Source organism: Nipponia nippon, unplaced genomic scaffold (assembly GCF_047370975.1).
Source record: "Nipponia nippon isolate SJK-2023a ecotype South Korea unplaced genomic scaffold, ASM4737097v1 scaffold_5, whole genome shotgun sequence".
Classification (NCBI taxonomy): Eukaryota; Metazoa; Chordata; class Aves; order Pelecaniformes; family Threskiornithidae; genus Nipponia; species Nipponia nippon.
Window position 1 is genome coordinate 68,322,289 of NW_028262369.1, and position 19,189 is coordinate 68,341,477.

The 19,189-nt window shown below is 37.8% G+C and overlaps 1 protein-coding gene across 4 annotated transcripts in view; it reads right to left on the reverse strand.

Moving 5' to 3' along the window:
• The window catches only part of HECW2 (HECT, C2 and WW domain containing E3 ubiquitin protein ligase 2), a 173,625-nt gene that overhangs the window by 32,007 nt on the left and 122,429 nt on the right, over positions 1–19,189 (reverse strand). For all 4 annotated transcript variants that reach the window (XM_087734507.1, XM_087734506.1, XM_087734508.1 and 1 more), the window contains 7 exons: positions 17,073–17,223; positions 16,609–16,712; positions 12,859–12,983; positions 11,193–11,378; positions 6,012–6,146; positions 3,037–3,139; positions 1,914–2,010 (listed from right to left, as the gene is read on the reverse strand). In XM_087734507.1, coding sequence (XP_087590633.1) covers positions 1,914–2,010; positions 3,037–3,139; positions 6,012–6,146; positions 11,193–11,378; positions 12,859–12,983; positions 16,609–16,712; positions 17,073–17,223 — 901 coding nt within the window. The remainder of the gene's footprint in view (positions 1–1,913; positions 2,011–3,036; positions 3,140–6,011; positions 6,147–11,192; positions 11,379–12,858; positions 12,984–16,608; positions 16,713–17,072; positions 17,224–19,189) is intronic.

Consider the following 19,189-nt stretch of genomic DNA (forward strand, 5'->3'; position numbering starts at 1 on the left):
AGCAATGTCATTGGAGTTGCTTAGTCTCACAATGTGTCAAATAGACATGGATTCCAACACCTTGGTAAATCAGGGTCTTAAAAGACTAACTAGGAAAAATGAAACTGGGGTCTTTATAAAAATATAAGATGTTACTGAAGCATCAACTGGAAGATACTTTACCTCAATCAAATATACTAACTTCAAAGACTAAGACTAGAATGGAACCATTTGGCTTAACAGAATGGCTTCTCTGACCGATCCTACTTAACGTAAAATCAAACTATGTTCATTAAAATCCTGAATCATTCTGCTAAAGCAGTTAAGTTAGACATAGGTCTTCAGTGTATTTACGAAGTAAACATACAGAAGGATATACAGTCTCAAGCAAATGAGGAGTTACAGAAACCATTATCTTTTATCCTTTGATCTTCCATTTTTAATCTGGAAACTATTTTTTCTTGAGAAAGGTTCATCTTGTGGCAAATTATGATTCTGTAATCAGGAAGAAAGGTTCTAAAAGAAGCAGAATCTGATAATACCAACAAGTCTTTTGAACAGTCTGGACTCTAAATTATAAAAAAAAAACCACAAAACACACAAAGAAAATGACAGTCTGATTGCTATCAGGGTAAAGGAAGCCAAGCACCCTGGAGAAAGGAAAAAGGAGTAATAAAACTACTAATAATCAGAAATTGTTTGTATACTATTTCCCAACAGATTAGTTTGCTCACATTTCAAACCAAGCCTGGTGGGACAAACTTGCCTGTAGTGATACAGGTGCAACACAGGAACTGTTTTGACAGGCTGAGAACTGTAGATTTTTATTTTCCTTCTTTTCTCTGTATTTTCTAGAGAACGTGTATTCTGCTAGTATGTTATTTCAGGTTTGTCAGCCAGGATTTATTAAGAGGGTAAACTAAATCTTTAATATAGAAGCCTCATCACAAAACTTGTTAGAAAACAGTGCTTTGGGAAACTGCAAAACAGGGCAGCTTGTTGAATTTTGGGAACTTGCAGGACATGGAGGAAAAGGGATCAATAAATAACATTATGAGAATGGAAAAAAATGAAAATCAGTGCTGGCTGCTGCGCCAGCCAGCGTGGACAGGCATCTGGAACACGGAGTGCTGCGCTGGCAGCTCTCTGCACAGGACTGACTGCAACCATCAAACCAGCATTTTTTTTAAATTTAGCGTCCAAGGAAGAATAGTCATTTGAGCCCTAGCCACCAATATCCAAGTTGTTAGTTATTCCATCTTTTACACCCAAGTACACAAACGAAAGCGTCTTTGTGCGGGATACACTTTAAGAGGGATCTTGCCACTTTCCAAATGTCACTTTTTATCATTCCTAGTCTAACCATATGAGGGAGTTATAACAGCGGTATAACAATCGAAGATCATCCTTCATCAGATCTTGTCGGACTGCGCAAAAACCTGTAGATACACGTTTTTTAAATTTTGGAGAAACACTAAAAATTCTGATTGATATAAGATTACCTCCAAGATCATTAGGTCAGGACAGCCTTTCTGTAAATGCGCATTGAGAAGATAAGGACAAAACCAAATGCCATTCTGCCTCAGAGTCCCAGCTGTACACATACTCAAATGAATGGGCACATTTGCCATGCTATCCAGCTGTCTTGGCACATTTCGAAGACATCAGCAAATCTCTTATGCCAGTTGTTCCAAACATTTTATTGTAGGTACCTTTATTTGGTAATAACACATTACCTCTGTTCTCATAAACCTTATTTTAGGTAGTTACATAGAAATACAATAAAGAACTATTTCCCACAGCTTTATGAATATGTTTGAAAAGGCCAAAAGTCTATAATCTGCCATGTTCCACTGCTAATTTTAATGAAAGAAACTAATTTAATTAGCATTTTGTATTGAAATGGGAATAGCAGACTTCACTAATTTTATTACCTGAGTGAATGATTCCTGGTAAGATCTGGTTGACGCTCTTGTAGAATTTCAAAGATATTGGGCTGACGCAAAAACGCAACAATCTTGTCATTGTAAGCTGAAAACATCAACAAAAATACCAAGCTGAAACAAGGAGATACTAAAAGACAGGACTGCATTCCTTCTGAGTTTTGAACAATGACAGCAGACTTCATCTTCACAGTTTTAAGTTTAGCAGTATCGCGTTAAAACTTTTTCATGTACAGCTACCAATTCTACTATCATTTAGGGAACACGCTTCTTGATTATGAACCAAATCTGATTGTGACACGTCCTTCCCACTGTTAACAGCTCTAATTTTGTTAGCAATTTCTATTATAATTTATCACTCACACTCTTAGCTAAGGTCAAACTAGAATATTCATTGCTAGAATAAAATTGCAGGGACCTTGGTTTTCACTACACTGAAATCCATTCTCAAATGTTAAGCAGTCATTGGAAACGCCCATATCAAATCCTCACTCACTGCTGAGCCTGAAGTGTCTGCACACCATGTCCATGGCAAGGGGAAGGATTTAAATTAGCAGAGGTTTTCAAGTAAACATGCCACAGTATAAAGAGCCAATTGTAGTCAATTGGATTAATTTATCTTGATTTAGCACAATGTGACAGCTGTTAGATTCAATAAGCTAAATTCTGTTATTGGTGCACAGAAGTCAGTAACTTTGTGTGTATGTAACTGAGAACAGAAGTTAAGCTAATGACTAATTCCAAGCTGATTAACACTTTCTGGAATCCTGCCAAAATAGATGCCCAGAAGTTGTACAAAAATCACGGGGAATACATGGAGTCCAATTAGGACACAACTTGGCTCACTGTCTTCAACTCTTCCTGTCACCGCGTAGAGTAAGTGAGCTAGGAAGGTAGAAGTTTTAAATCGGTTATTTGGTTCTGCACAGCCACTTTTCAGTATTATTCCTGCAGGTTGCAACTGAACAATTGGGAAATGCTGATGGACATAATTAATCGTAACAAATGATGACTTCCACCCACCCCAACCAAATGAAAAACTCAGCAGTGCACACTGACATGACACACTCAGTCATGGAGAACTTCTCTGAAAAGCGGCCATATACTGACATACCCACTGGAACCACATCCTGGTACTGAGTTCTGCTGACTGTATTAAATGTGCTGGACGGCCTTGGCAAAACTGGTGGTCCCGGATGACGGGAGTCTTCTCCGACCTGAAAATGCGCAAGTAACCACAATGAGTGTCTCTATGCCAGCATATGTACTTGGGTACATAAAAGTGAGAACTCATATGGCTTAAAACTAAGCATGTACGTAAATGCTTTGCTTGATCACTATCCCCGGTAACCACTGCAGCAGGAATCAGCTGTGTTGTATGACTGTTATTAGTAAAACATTATTTAGCAAACTGTGTCTATTAATATGAAGAATCAAAACTGATTGAAAGTTTATTGCTGTTTTTAAATAATAGTCCCAACTCTGAAAAGGGACTAAAAAATTCAAACTGGGATTCCTTCAGAGGGTCTTTTGTACTTCCTGGACATCTTTATCCATATCAAAGGTTCTGAAAATCAGATTCTGCTCCTTCATTAGCACCTCTATTACCTCTGTGCATGAACGGAGTTTCCCTAAATTTGAACCGGAAACAAGTTTGTGGCTGAAGCAGGAGGATAAAGAAGCGAGTTCATATTCAGGCAAGGCAAATGAGTCCAAAACTGGTAAAAATATTTCCTACAATCATTCAGTGAAACAGTTCTGATTTTTTTGTGTTCACCTTCTGGGATTAAAAAATGTTGCATATGAACATTTTTTAGGGTAGAACCACAATGTAAAATTGTTCCTGGTAGCAGTTGTGATGTCAGGGCAACTTCTGCAGTTTGCTGGGTGCTGAGGCTTCAGTCATGTCTACAGTGTCAGTATTTTGTATTTTATCTAAAACACTTTGTTCAACCTCTTTTTCATCCTGCTGGACCTTTATGTTTACTTCTCAAGTTCCTCTGCCTACATGTAACGGTTAGCATTTGAACTACACTTCCAAGCTTCAAAGATCTTTAAAACATCTATCTGCAAAAGATCAAATAATTATAAAGGTTGTTTTTAAATTCAGTCACTGAAATCACAAAGAAGCAGAAGTCCTGAGATATCTCTCAAGATCTTTGTGCTCTCTGATAATACTCTCTCAGGAAAATGAAAAATTATTTCCTGTAGGCACTGTGCTGGAAAAGGAATGCCATTATTATTAGCTCCAGCTTCACACTGCAGTTCAGCTTCAGCTAAAAGGGCATTCCTTACACTGGTTAATGTTTGCTTTAGAGCATCTCCCTGTAAAAACTGGGTCAGTGGCTTCAAAACATCAAAGTTCGTGGCAAGGCAAATCCAAAGAAAGTATTTTGAGAATTTTTTTCATCAAGTATTCACCTTTTGCAATAACATACAGTTCCTTGATGCAATGGTTTAAAAACAGGAAAAACAGCTGCAAATATGCAATACTTAAGTGATGCAGAAGAAAAAGTGCAGAAGAAAAAGTGGTGTTTAGATTCACACATATGCAAATAAATGAACATTATTACATCATTAATCCCAGAATGGGAATACTGTATTGAATTGCTATGTTTGAGATTCCTATCTGGAATTATACTTCTGTTCAATTCAAGTTACAATTGTAACAATATCAAGGAAATACTTCTAAAATTACATGTAGAATCATGGCTTAAGGAATTTCATGTATCTAGATGGAGTGGGAAATTTTGACAGGTAATCAGCATTGTGTATATGCAATATATATGATGACTTCCTGTAGGATAAACTACACTTATTTTGCAGTATTGACAACTTCAGCAGAACGGTTTATATGAATCTCTCTATTTTAAGGGCAGAGCTTTAGCATGCTGCTTAAAGAAAGATAATTTCAGTGCATATTTGGTGAAGTTAAAAAAAAAAAATTATTTCTGCTCCCTTATAAATCAATCACAACAGAAATACTTGCTTTACCCTATCGAAGACCTAAATAGCTATATAAAGACACTTTCTAGCTTCCTTGCCCGCTGTAAGACATCGTTGCCTACATCACATCACCAAATCGACAGAAAAGGCTATTTAAAACCATTTGTAAAGTATACGTTACATTGGGGGTGGGGGGGTGGAAAGTATCGTGGGTGACTAAACCACGCTGACACAGGATATGACAGGATATGCAGCTAGTGGTATAGCACTCGCTGCAGCTCAGCGGAAGCCCTGTTAGAGAAGTGGCAGAGAAGATTCATGCCTGCTCTGAAGCAGACCTCTGGCAGAACTTCATCTGCCACAAGACTGAGCTATAAAAAGGATAAATCAGAGCATTTCTCTTGCCGTTCTAAATTGTATTATCTAAATTGTATTATTGTATTATTCCTGGCATTGAATAGCCCTCCTCTGAAAAGAAAACTTACAGCCAACAATATAGAGATTAAATAAAGTACAACTGAAGTCTAAGTCATTGTACATACACTTGCTCACAAGTAAAAAGAAGTTACAACAACAACAACGAGACTGCTGGTAAAAATGGTCCACACCGACATATCAACAAAACAGTGTTTTCCATGTATTTCTGTTTAGAATGTAGAGACGAAATACATATGCAAATGCATATAACAGTCTGATAAGCCTATATGTGGTAAGATTTTTTTATACTTATTTGGAAAGTTGCACATCTAGATGTATATACAAACATGCACTTTTTTTTCCCCTTCTTGTTTGCAGAGTTATAGCAACATACTTGGCAGACACCATGCTAGACAACAATACATATTTTGACAGCAAAAGACAGGATACAGCTACTGGTGATCTGTAATCAGATGCTCTCCTGTGGTTAAATGGGCTTACGGCGAATTAAGAGAGAAACTCATGTCTGATATTTTTCCTCTGAAATCATACACTTCAAAAGCAACAATGGCTAGCAAATGAAATAATAAATATTTACAGGTGAGTACCGTACGCTTACAGAAGAATCACGCTCCTCACAACACGGAATTGTGAATGGAACAATGTGGAAGAGGATGATCCTAAAAACCCGGTGGTTCCCAAAGAGAAGGGGCAGATCCAACTTACCTCACCAGCGCTGTGGCTGCGTTGTCTAGTTAAGTGTTGCCGATGGACTAACGCACTAGTGGGCCTGCTACTCTGCAAGGGAAGCCGAGGGTCAATGAACGTGGTAGTGCGGGAATTGTGGTCAACAAAGAAAGCCTAGACAAGGAGAAAGAAGAAAGAATTTATAGTCAATATTTTTTTTAGTATGTCCAAGGTTAATGTCTATTCAGGATCTAGGTTTCATTCACTGATGTGAGGCTCTGGAAAATCGTCCTCACATTACTGTGGCTTGCATTTCCCTTCGGCAGAAGAGGGATAACAGTTTTCCATCTCACTGAAGGGATAAATTCTTCTACGCATTACTTCATTCATTTCCATAAAGCCCTTTGAAATTCTCATCTGACAAGCATGAGAAGTAGGAAGCTTTATTATGATTGTCAAGAAGAGAAGACTTAAATGTTTAATAAAAGTAATCCTGGTATATTCTCCTTTTCATTTCCTCATAAGCATCTAAAAAGATGTCATTAAGTGGCAAAACCATTGCCCTTTGCGAACTATTTACTATATAATTATGAACACAATTGGGTGTATATATGTCAAGTGTATGATTGCATCCTGTGATGAACTATGATTACAGGCCAACAGGCATTTTTGCCATCCTCCTGATACAACTATTCTAAGTTCACTAACCTTTTTAAAAAACAAAACAAAACCAAAAAGGTCAGTCAGGGATACAAAGATGATGGCAACAAAAACATTTAAACCAGGCAACCAGTGAGAACTACCACACACTGGCCGGTCAGCCATTTGCTGAAAGCACGGTCAGACGAGCATGTATCCTGGAAAATGAAAACCTCCTATAATTCTGTCTAATTTGAACCAAAAAGGTTTCTAAGCCTTGAAATTTAAACTTCTTCTAAGCCTGAAATTTAAACTTTTTCTAAGCCCTGAAATTTAAACTTTTCCAGTGTTCATGTTGCACTTGGAAAGCAGCACTGTTCTATTTCAACACACTTTGTTTTTTTCAGTCACAGTGCTGGAAACATGTGGAAGTGGCAAAAAAAGATCCCAGTTTTGAGCAGGAGAGTTACAGTAAAGTGACATCTGGTTTGAGGAATCGAAGAATCTGGACCAGCAGAGAGGTGGTTGGGGACTGCGGGAGCCATTTCTGTGTTTGGATACCAGTGAGGTACTTCAACCACAGTTTCATAAACCGTTCAGTCCTGTGGTGTCAGCAAAAGAAACATTCTCATCTTCCCCCAGCCTGACCACTTGTTTCATCCCTTGTGCACCCTTCCTGCCTTGTGCTGGCACAAGTGTTTGTATAGCCACGCAGTGAAGCCAGCTGGGGAGCTGGTCCAGGCTAAAATTACTCTCTTTTTGTCCCTCGCCCTGCCAGTTCCTCTAACCTCGGTCAGCCCACCAGGGACGAGAGGAGAACAGAACTGGCTCTTCTGGCAGTGATGCCAGCTTATAGTATTCATGAAATCATTGTTTCAGACTGCTTGGTATAGCCAGACCAGAGAAAATGCAATTCTTCTGACTGCTGTGAAGGTAGGTAGGCAAACCAGTGTGTTCTGCTATACAGTAACGAAATACCATTATGGACTGTGGTGGGAGAAAATGTTCATACTTCCATTTCCCAAGGAAGGAGAAGCATATGGAGGGACACCAAAGTTGCAAAACCTTAGAAACACTGCAGAAGAGGGCAGCAAGCCTCCTACAGCCCTAACAGCGATCGCCTGTACCTGTAACCAGTGCCTACAAGCAAGGAATCACATTACCTGAATAGTAATGAAGAATTCTGTTTTGATCATCTGACAGAGTTACAGGTACACAAGTGAAACTGACTGTTCCACAGTTCAAAAACTATCGAGTGTATTCAATAAATGCAATTTTAATTGCAACGTTTGAGCCTGATGCAGGACTTGTTCATCTTGACAAATAATGATGTCACCTGCAGCACAAGTATACAGATTAGAGAATACAAAAACAGTGGGAAAGCAGAACGAAAGCCATTCTGAAATTTCAGTTTTGGGTCTGGAAAATGACTGGAAGAGGCTGCTGGAACATATACAGGATTTCTGAAAATTTTGCTCCTGATTGATAGGTTTATTTCTCTTATCAGCAAGTGGCTGGTATAGGGTTTGGGTTTTTTTTTTTTCCAATGTCCTTGTATCTACTATTTTACCTAGTCTAGTCTATATGTATTGGTAAGATGTGAAGTATTTTCATCAAAACAAAGGTTGATTTCATTAAGTCAACATTATACTGTAAAATCACTTAGGAAAAAAAAAAAGTACTGATTCAATATAGGAGAAAGTATGACCTAGAGTTGTGCTACACAGTTCTTTGAGTTAACGCAGCAATCCAATATTGCATGTAGTGTTCTTTAGCATTACTTTTAAATAAACAATGCAGTTTAAACATTAACTTAAAGACAATCATGTCTTATTAAATATGAATGCTTGCAGGCCAGCTAGTAGCAGCCTACTTTAAAATAAAGCGTAAATCACTACTTTGAAGCTTTGGTGAAGATAATCATTGGATCTTCAAGGCTTTGGGCTAATCTGGACATTGGCACACAGCTCAAAATACAGTGTGACTCACTGTCTCCTTTCAAAAAAATTCCTCTCATAACTCCTGTCCAGCCATAATCCATAAATCTATGATGCTTGAAGAGACTTACATAAGATGGGTAGTGCCAAAACTACATTTAGCCCATTACACACAGATAGTTGCCGAAGTTATCTTTCCAATTAAAGTCTATGAAGCTTGCTAAAATACCTTTTCTTCCTATTGAAGACATCAGTAACCAAGTATAATGGATTCTTTCATTGTAGAAAGAAAAAAAAAATGTCCTACAATAACTTATTATGTCTTTGCACATCTTGCAGAGATCTAATTAAAAAGTATATACATTTGCATCTGGCTTTAAAGTATGAACACGTGCTTACACATATTGCACAAATGCACTGGGGTGCTTATCCGTACATACATGTGTGTATACACACGTACACAGCAATGCAGAATTTCAAAGTTATCAGACCGAGTTCAGCTCAGGAACCTATCTAGCCTATATAATGCTTCCTGCTACCACCTTTTCCAATGTCTTTTGCCTCCCTGTGGTCAGTGACTGATGAAGGTTCATCTGTAATGCCAATCAAACTACACCCTGGCTACGGCAGACCTGTCAGGGAGAAGTGCATGCCAAATGGATTTTATCTTCTGCAGGGGATACATGGAGGAGTCAGAGAGGAGTGGGCAACTGGGCTTTGCTGTGAGGCTTTGAAGGGAGTTCAGAGGTAGGCAGTCCCCATCTGACCTTGGAAGACGGCCTGCAAAGAGGATAAGCAAGCAGGACTGCACTGACATTGGGGAGTAAAAACTCTACTACTCAGCACTGCATAAGGGTCAGAATGATCACTGTGCCTCGTAAGCAAGAGCACGAAGCCTCTTACTATAATATACTTGGAAAAATAAGGAAAACCTCGTCTCAGCAGGAAAGAGTAGCCAGTGAAAGGAAATATAATTACATATTGTGGCACGGCTAATTTCTACTTGCTTCTCTTTAGCTTTATGCTTTAATAAAGGCAGGTCCAGTTTCAGTTGGTCTCACCAAGCAGTGGTCTCAACATGTACTGGCCATCATTTCTCTTGAGTGCTGAATAGGCTTTTCTACTGGCCACAAGTGCTACTTGTGACAAAAGCAATTCAATATAATGAAAATGAACAATACTGAGCCTAATTCAAAGTGAAGAAATCCCAGTGGGGATTTATTCAGTGCTTCCTCTTGTTGATCAATATTGTGGTAGCATCACTGTTACCAAACACCACACCAGAAATCCAAAGGTCTAATTCTCTCTATGGAGTGCCTATTAAAGTCAACCGAAAATTGCTGTATTCTTCAGGAGAAAATTGGCCTCTGAATAACCGAACAGAAAAAGAATTACTTAAAACTGAGAAGAGTTTAGGTTAGTATAATTGCACATTCCTAATTGTGTTTCTAATAAAAAACCACAGTACTTTCCAGAGTTAATAAATCCAAGAAAAAAACAACCTTCAAGCACTTTTTCTACCCTTCAGTTTAGAATCTGCCTGTAATCTTTTCAAGCATCAAGCTCATTATTTATATGGACACTCACAGCTAACCATACCAAGACTGATAAACGTAAGAACTGAGAAGCTTAATATGCCTATAGTCCTAATTAGGACTTCTCACACGAACTGATAGCCTTATCACTTCCTCACATGCTAATCACAGTCTATTTTTAACCCTCCTATCTTCTGTAAAGAAGATCATATTCTAGATAGTGAGGATACACTAGTTTAAAGTTACATTAAAATTACGTTACTACTATAAAAATGTCTGTTCTTTGATTTTAAAATATTTTGTGAGAAATTGAAAAGCGATACCTGTTTTGAAAAGCAGTAAGACTTGCAACTATTCAAGATCCCTATTAATGAAACTTATTAGAGACAATTTCTTTCCTGTTAATCAATACATAACAAATAGAGTGATCATCTCCAGAGCTATCCCAGTCCTTAAGTGCATCCATTTTGTCTCAGAAACTGATGAAGGCTGGACCTACTTAGCATTTGGGTAGAGGACTCACCTAGGAAAATGGTTAGCTATTAAAGAAAAAAGCATAAATAACACACACTAATGAATTCCACTCAAGACTTTGAGGTTGAAGGAGGTGGGGGGAAATAAAAAAGCCCTAAGGAAAAGCTTGACAGTCAAACAAGAAAAAAGCTAATACAAATGGTTCAACAATCACTACATAAAATTCAGTACATAATAACAAAGTAACTTTACATCTAAATTATCTTATGAGTACACAGGCAAAACTCCGAAGAACTTCACTGAACTGCCTGTATTTACACAGTAGATAATTCTCTTCAAAAGAAGTTTTAAACATCCAAGGGAATCTAAGCAACTTATTTCACAGTAAAAAAGCTACAGATTTTCTAGCAATTTTCCTTGTAGTGATTAATAACCATTTATCAGTCGTCTCCTCCTTTCATATAATGCTTTGTCATGAGAAATTCCAATCTTCTTCTGGCAAAAGCAGAAGAAAAGGGATGCACACCTTTTAGAGAACTACATGCACTTATGCTCTTGCTAAGAGCAACCAGCCGAGTCTGGACATCGCAACATCCAAGATCAAGCACTCAGAGCCGCATGTGCTTTGCAGTTACCTTGCCCTGATGGTCATGTTTCATTTCCCAACCTCTCGGCAGCTCCAGCTGTTTGTTAGCAAACATGTTGAGGAAGCCCACCAAATCACGATTATGCTGGTAGCGCTCAAAATGGTGGGTGTCCCGACGGACTTTGGTGATCATGTGCTTCAAACACGTGTTATTTGTAAACATGCGGTAGGCACTCTGAAAAATAAACAACAAAATGAAATTCTTTTAAAAGATAAAATTTCTTCTTACTACAAAAGACTTTTCCACTGTAAATAAATGATCTAATAATCTATAAAACCTTAAAAATTATCTCTAACTAAGCCACAACAGTATGAAAAAAATGGTCCTCTTTCTGAGGTTTTGGAATAAGTGTTTGATATTTCTCATTTTGCTTGAGATATACAAAATTTCATAATTGACTCACTTAAGCAAAATGTGAAATATATTACGGATTCCATTTACCACACTTGTCCCTGGAACTGTGAAGAATCCTATAACATTAAAATTGCTTTAAAAGTAGAGATTTCATAGATATTCTCTAATTTCTGGAATAATGAGTCAAATGCAGCCATAGAATACAGCAATAAAGCCGATAAGGTTTTCTGCAGGACAGAGATACATAAGCTTGTAGAACTTATCACAAATCTACATAAATATTGTTTCCACCTACTGATTTTTTCAAAAATACCCTATCATTGCATGTCCGTGTATAATTTGTGTAATAAAATTAAAATAAGAGAGTAAAAGCAGAGCACTGAGGAATAAGGAAAACTTTAAATAAAAGGGGAAAATAAACAGTTAACGCCCTCCCCTCCAAAAAAATCCACCAACCAGAAACCAGGTCTTTCTCTTGGCATTAGCAAGAGACAGAAGCCAAGACATAGGCCCTCCTATCGCACTGTGCTGCTACCTAAATCACTCTGTGCCCCTACACCTCCAGTCCCTGGCCAGAGGTCTTATCTACCTCCATCCTGTTTCATATGTTCAAGATAAAGCTACGCAAGCTAAGCAGAATTATTCAGATACAGACCAGCGTACATATATATCAAAACCAAACTAATACTGACCAGTAATTTAGAAAACACTGGATTATTAACAAGTGTGCTTGCAGACAACAAATTATTCATTACTTCTGTTTACACTATACATCCTGTTACACAAAGTAAAAGGAACACTGAAAAAAAACCAATATAAGAAGCAGCACTAAAGAACAGGCAAAACAGAAAAGGAAAATAATATATTAAGATGCTTTTTTGTTCAGTGTGACCTCTAATATATTTTGATACAAACCAGGCAATCTGGGAAATAAATCATCCCATAAGCAGCAAAGTGATCTTAAAAAAATAAGCATCATTTTCATTCTCAGAATTGTCTCTCACCCTCTGCAAAGCATAGTAAGAAAGCTATTGCTTCAATAAACAAATGAGTTTTGTATCATAAGAAGGATGAAGGACTGAGTGAAAAATAAGAACTGTAGAAGCTATAATGACAACTAGGACAACTCTGATAGCCCACCAATTGCAAGGAATGATGATGAGTGTTTGAATTTATCCAGCCTCCCTATGTGCTCCCAATACCTTAGCATCAAACACTGAGCAATATCTCTGTACGCAAGGCAACTATATTTATAAGCACTTATTTATGAAAGTCTTTCAGCTGTAGATGCTATACTCACAGGGTTAGAATGCAGCACTGTAAAGAACTCTGGGCTGATAAGGAATTTCACAGGGGGAGACTGGAGCAATAAAGTAAGTCTGGATCTGGAGGTAGAGTGAGGCAGCACATTCTCTCTTCGAAAATCTAAGAGCAAAGTGAATGACAAAGACTTCCAGTAATAATCATTACCAAAACATCACTGCAAACAACTACATTGACTTGAATCAGATAAGCAAGAAAAGCACTAGGTATACAATTATTTCAGCTTTATTAAGTATTCTTCACATAAGTGTACCTGAATTTATTCTAACATAGCACTGAAGTTCCTGAAAATATCACAGTTTCAGTTTAGTAACTTTTACTTGTTGCGCTTGGTGAACAATCATTTAAGGGAAAAAAAAAAAAAAAAAAATCACATCCAATTATTTGGGTTACCAAACATGTGCCTATGTATAAGATGGAAGAAGGTCCCTGTGGCACACCTACATTGCTACACTGTAGCTGTATGCAGATAAGTTATTTTTTTAAATGCTAACTAATGGATATAAAAGTTTCATCCCTCCTTTAAAAAAAAAAACAACCAAAAAAACCCAAAGAACACAATAAATCACTGCCATTAACACAGTCCCAATCCTGATACAGTATTTAAGCAGTTTATGTAAGTAAGAAACAGGTTGTCAAGGAAGAACCTTTCAAGTTTCAACTTTCAGTAAACATTTGGGTCTTCTCCTAGCAACTGTAGAAGTGCACTGATTTTTCAACAGTACCAAGAACTTAAAATATATTATGAGTGGTATTTGCTATGATGTTAAAACTGTTCCCCCAAATTATGTTTGAAAATCAACAGGATATTTGGATGCATATTTTAATGTAAATGAAAAATCGCAAATTCAGATTGGGTCTGCAGTGATTTTACTCTAAAATGTACACCATCTACATTTCACAGTTTCTTTCTTTTACATATTGCAGTACTTGCACAATTCCTCATCAAATGAGCATTAATCAGGTAGAACACAGCTACTATGAATATAAAAGAACAATAACCTACAGGCAGAGAAAGGAGAAGAGAGGCGGTGAATGAGACTCTAAACTGAGGGGAAAGTAAGAAAAAAAAAATGAAAAAAAGAAGAGGAAAAGAACAAAGAGAGTAAAATTCTAAATATGGATGGGTAAACATGATGGAAAAAAGGGAATGGGGAAAATAAAGACATTCATTCTAAGCATTAGAGTAAACCAGAAAACAGAAAGGTAATAAGGAAAAGTAAATGAACAAGAGGATTTTTAGAGACGCTTCTTTAAACAAGAGACCCCAAGCCCTCCCACATGAGGCATGTCTATGGAGTGACAGCAGTGTAGCATAAAGACCCCTGAAGCTACGCCTGAATACTTGGGCTGGGAGTGTCTTCCAGGCACGCACTGCGGTTGCATGTCAACTGTATTGGTAGAAAACTTGCGCGTACACTAGTTACTTCTCACGCCCTGGAAGATGCTGTGACATGCTGCAGACAGGTCCACTGTCATAGTCTGGGTAATCTAGAAACCAGAATGTGTCACCAGGTGGGTTTTTCTTACAGTTTAGAGGCTTATGAATTTGATTTATGAAAAGCTTACGCAGCTGAACTTGCTGATTAGGGTTTAGCCTGAATTTGCTTTCAACTGATTTGTTTACAGCACAACAAACCAGCTAGCTGCACATGCACGTGCACAAAGATAGAAAAGGAAATGGCTAAGGCAGAAATAAAGAAAAGATATAAAGGGAGCAGCTGGCTAAATCACAAGTTCTACAACAACTTGCAACTCAAGAAAGGGTGGCATTGCTTGGGAATTAGACTAATTTAGGAAAGAGTATTGTAAAAGGATATCAAGAGTATCTAGAGACAAAGCCAAAGCACAGAATAACACACAACTATGCAAGGGACTGGATGGGGGACAAACTATACTTCATAAATGTATTAGTAAATTAGTAGTAGGAAGATGACCAAGGAGAGAACCACTTAGTGAGAACAAAAACTAGTAATGGTACTTAGAGCTCATTGAAAAAGATCTTTCCTTCTACCTTCATTCAAAAAGTTAACCAACCAGACAACCAGAAGAACTAAAAACCAGGAAAAGAAAAAGAACTTCCATCTTAGGCTAGAATAGGTAAAGAGCAGGTTAAAGACTGTGGTGCAAATCAGAGATTTTCAAACCCTTTGGGCTTGAAGAAGTGTACCGTTGCACACTTAGGAAACTAGGTGAAGGAATCTCTGAGACATTAGTCGTTATTTGGGAGGTCTGAAGGAGTTTCAGAAGAAAAGGGATAAATATTATATCCATTTTTAAGACTAGGTAAAAAAGGATGAAAGAAAACGTAGATGAGCTGACATATTTTCTACTCTCAGACACATGAACTAATCGTCAAACTACTTAAAGCAACAAGAAGACAGCAAGGTGGAGAAACACAAATAATCAGGATTTCTGAAGAATGACTCACAGCAAACCAACGAAGTTATTTCCTACTGCTCGAGTGATACAAAGGCCACATATTTTGATGTTAATATGGCCTTTAATACTGTTTACATGATACTCTCAGAATCATGGCGGGGGGGGGCGGGGGGCAGGGAGGAGAAAATTACCTGAAACAAATGAAACCACCTGGAGAGGTGCATGCAGCAGTTTGCAAAAATGTACTGAAGAGCAGTTATGATTTATGTCAAACAAAAAGACCATGCCAGTGATGTTTCACTGAGATCTGTCTGAGTCTGGTCCTATTCATTATTTCTTTTAATGACTGGATAGGGAGGACAAAACTTGCTCCAACTAGGAGATGCTGCAGCACTTGGAACGCAGGATGGACAAGATTCAAAACCATAGTGACACACTGGGAAAGTACAAAGACCTGTGTGTAGGTAGTGATAATCAACTGCACAAACACCAGACGGAAAACAGACATCTGTGCCAAAGATCTGCACACAAGGGTCTGGACCTGATTTTAGCAGATCAAAGATTGAACACTGGTGGTCAGTGTCAAACTATAAGGAAAAAAAGTAATAATTCTGAGGCAATGTACAAGGAGTGTTGTACATAAGACACATGACATTTCTGCAGTCTCTTCAGTACAGAAGAGTCATAGCTTTATTTAATTTTCTGAAATATTCCTCAGGAGCTGCAGACCAACTGAAGACAATCCTGAGTAGGCCAACAAAAATAACTGGAGACCTCAAAACACAAGCTATGAAGAAAGACTTAGGAAGTAAAAGATTTAAGAATATGTCATAAGAGAAACGATATGAGTAAGACTGTCTAAAAAAGTTACAGAATGTCCATCAACTGGAGAGCATGTTATAAGAACACACGATAAAGCATTTGCCAAGTATGATTTAGGTACAGCTCATCCTATCTATCTTCATCACGGAGATGAAGCCAATGACTGCCCAAAGTCCTTTCTAGTCCTGTATTCTACCATTTCAAAATGCAGTAGCAGATTAAAAATATTTGTAACCTAGACCACATGATTTTATACTTTTTCCATGCAAATGTCCTGCCTATATTTTTATCCAGTCAGGTACTGACAGAAAAATGCTCTGAATCTCACATTCATCTCTTCAGTGTATTGAACAGGCTGAGCCATAATCTTCAAAAACTAGACAGCAAAGAAAACAAATGGTTTCATTTTTACCCACACTTTCAGGGGCAGAAGTTAGGTTCTGCCTTATGTCGCTCTCATTAAATCATCTAGAAGATGAGTGCTCCCTTTAGAAAGGGGAAAATAAAAAAAAAATTTTTTAACCTGCATTAGAATGGTGAAAGTCAGTTTCCTCTCCAGCTCCATCCACGGCATTTGTATGCTCTTCAGGCCTGTCATTAGTCATTGTTCTTCGGATACTCTGGTACCTAGGGTCAGAAAACTAGACTTCATATATAGTATATGGTAACTATGATCCAATTCTGGCTCCGAGGGAGCTTGCCTGTCTTTTCTGCCATGTAGGTTAATATACATTGACCTCTAATTTCTGCATCAATAGCCTTTTGAATTTCTGAAAACCATTATCAGGTTTTTTGTTAGCCACATTGCTTATGAACACAGGTAGAATACAAAAGCCCTAGAAGCCCACATGCAAATTAAAAGGGACAGCCACATGAAAATAAATACATATGGCCAGCTGCAGTAGCAACTGTCTTCATACTCAGTCTTACAATGGTGAATGCAGTTTTGCAAGCACACAATTCACAAACAACAAGGGTAATTCTTACCGGCGATTCAGCTGTTCCATTTGCTGTATGGAATTTGACCTCTGGAGAATCTGCGGGGCTGGGGGGGCTGTGGGTCGCTGCCATGTTGTTGTCCTGTTCACGTGGTCCACATAAAAAATCCGTCCATGGCTGTCAATTCGAGCCTCCCAGTCTAAGTAGCAATAAAATACTGTGAACTATGGAGGGCTTGGGGTTTATTTATTTCTTTATTTTAGCTCTGTCATTTTTCTATCTGAATCTATTGTTTCAAGTTTCTATTTCTCTTTTACAGGATGACTTCAGCACAGAACTTTCTTGCTGAAGGGTTAAGAGACATGGCTTTTCCCTATTTTATCCCATAAATCAAATTCCCCACTGTAGTTAAGGTTCTGTGGAATCCGTATCTAAATAATTTCTATTCCTTTCTCTATTCTATTTGCCACTAACCAGTAATTGTCCCAGAAAGAAAAAAAAATGAAGTATCAGGATACTTAATCTAATTCTCTTGGACTGAAGTAATTCAAGATCCTATATCTGAGGGTTATTTCCAGTGCAAAAGGCCAACGGATAAGTACCAAAAACCTTGCAAAGCTTGACACCTGTCAGTGTTTTTCCCCAGATAGCAGTAACAGCAATAAAACAGATCCCAATGCTCTTCCTGGGTTTACATGTACCTATAGTAAAGGTAAGCAGATCTGCCAGAGAAGACGGACAATTACAACAATTAAACTCCTTCATATACTAAATGCATGTTGCAGAATTGCCGATTCTGCAAATATCATAGCAAATACAACTTCTTGTGCAAGCAGAAACTATAATGCTGTCCACTGGTTTTGCAACACAAGCTACAGACAATGTTAGAAGTCTAGACTGTGGAGACACACGAGGAGAGCAGAGATGAAGGCACTGGGACCTTGCCCCAACCACATCTGGCTTCTCAGTGCTCAGCAGAAACCAGGTGCATTACAACACCTACGCCTTACTTGATAAGCTTTTTGGGTCAGAAACACTGTCTGCCTAATAACTGGTTGTAAAATGAGCAAGATACCAAGACACTGATCATGGCTGGAGGCCACGTAATAATAATAAAAAATATTAAGATATTTTATACGCAGAAACAGACGTGCCTGATTCTTGGGCACTAGCAACTGCAGAGAATGTGCAAACCATTTAGCATGTCAGTTGAAGAACAGTCTTTGGGAGCTCAGAAGGTTTCTAGAAGAGATTTTCTATTTTGCAAGTCTAGGTAGAAACATCAGTCACTGCAGTAACATTTTAAAAACTACTGGCAAGCAACCAATCCTAAATGACCGTGGCTCCGCAAGGAAAAAGGGCATAAAAATGTCTTGACAGCAGAGAAGGAGAACTAAATTCTGCTGTCAAGTATTTAATACTGACAGCCTTAAAACCTCAGGCTTTGTTACTGTACGCGTACTATGACTTCTGACAACTCTTGGAGGCAGCCAAGTGGCTCGCTGCATTACACTGTAGGGCCTGAGCTGACTCATGAAGAGGGAGGAAAGGCAGGTTTTGAGATAAACTCATTGTGTTGTCTCCATGCGACAGCTATGTATTTTAGCTGGCCACGATGCAAATTACTTTTCCATCTTTATGATGCACAATCAAAACAGCCTATTAGTATTTAAAGCATTTCTAGTGTGAACAAGAGCTATGTAGGAAAGTAAGCTCTGAGGAAGAAAAGAAAAAGCAGCACAATAGGATAGGAATAAAGAGAACTGTTTAAGGAACAAATGTCAATTCCAGGAGAAAAAGTTCAAAATTTTGTGTTATAGTGTAAATTTAAAATACAAGTTTAAAAATAAACAAAATTACATCAATGCAAAGCTTGTTGCGTAATCACTGTATTTGCTATTCAAAACACAACACATTTGAAAGTTATTAAAACAAATAGTTTCACTTATATCTCAAAAAAAGCAAACCAAAACATTTCAATATTCTCGGAAAAATGTTTCCATTTTTTACAAAGAAAAAAAATTATTGAAACATATGTTCCTGCATAAAGGTCCCATTTCAAAAAGGTAGTATCTTCTGATGAAATGAAAATACTCAAAATTTTTAACCAGAGTTTGTAAACAAAACACAGAAGTATTCTGGGAAGGACAGAATTGTTCAATGGG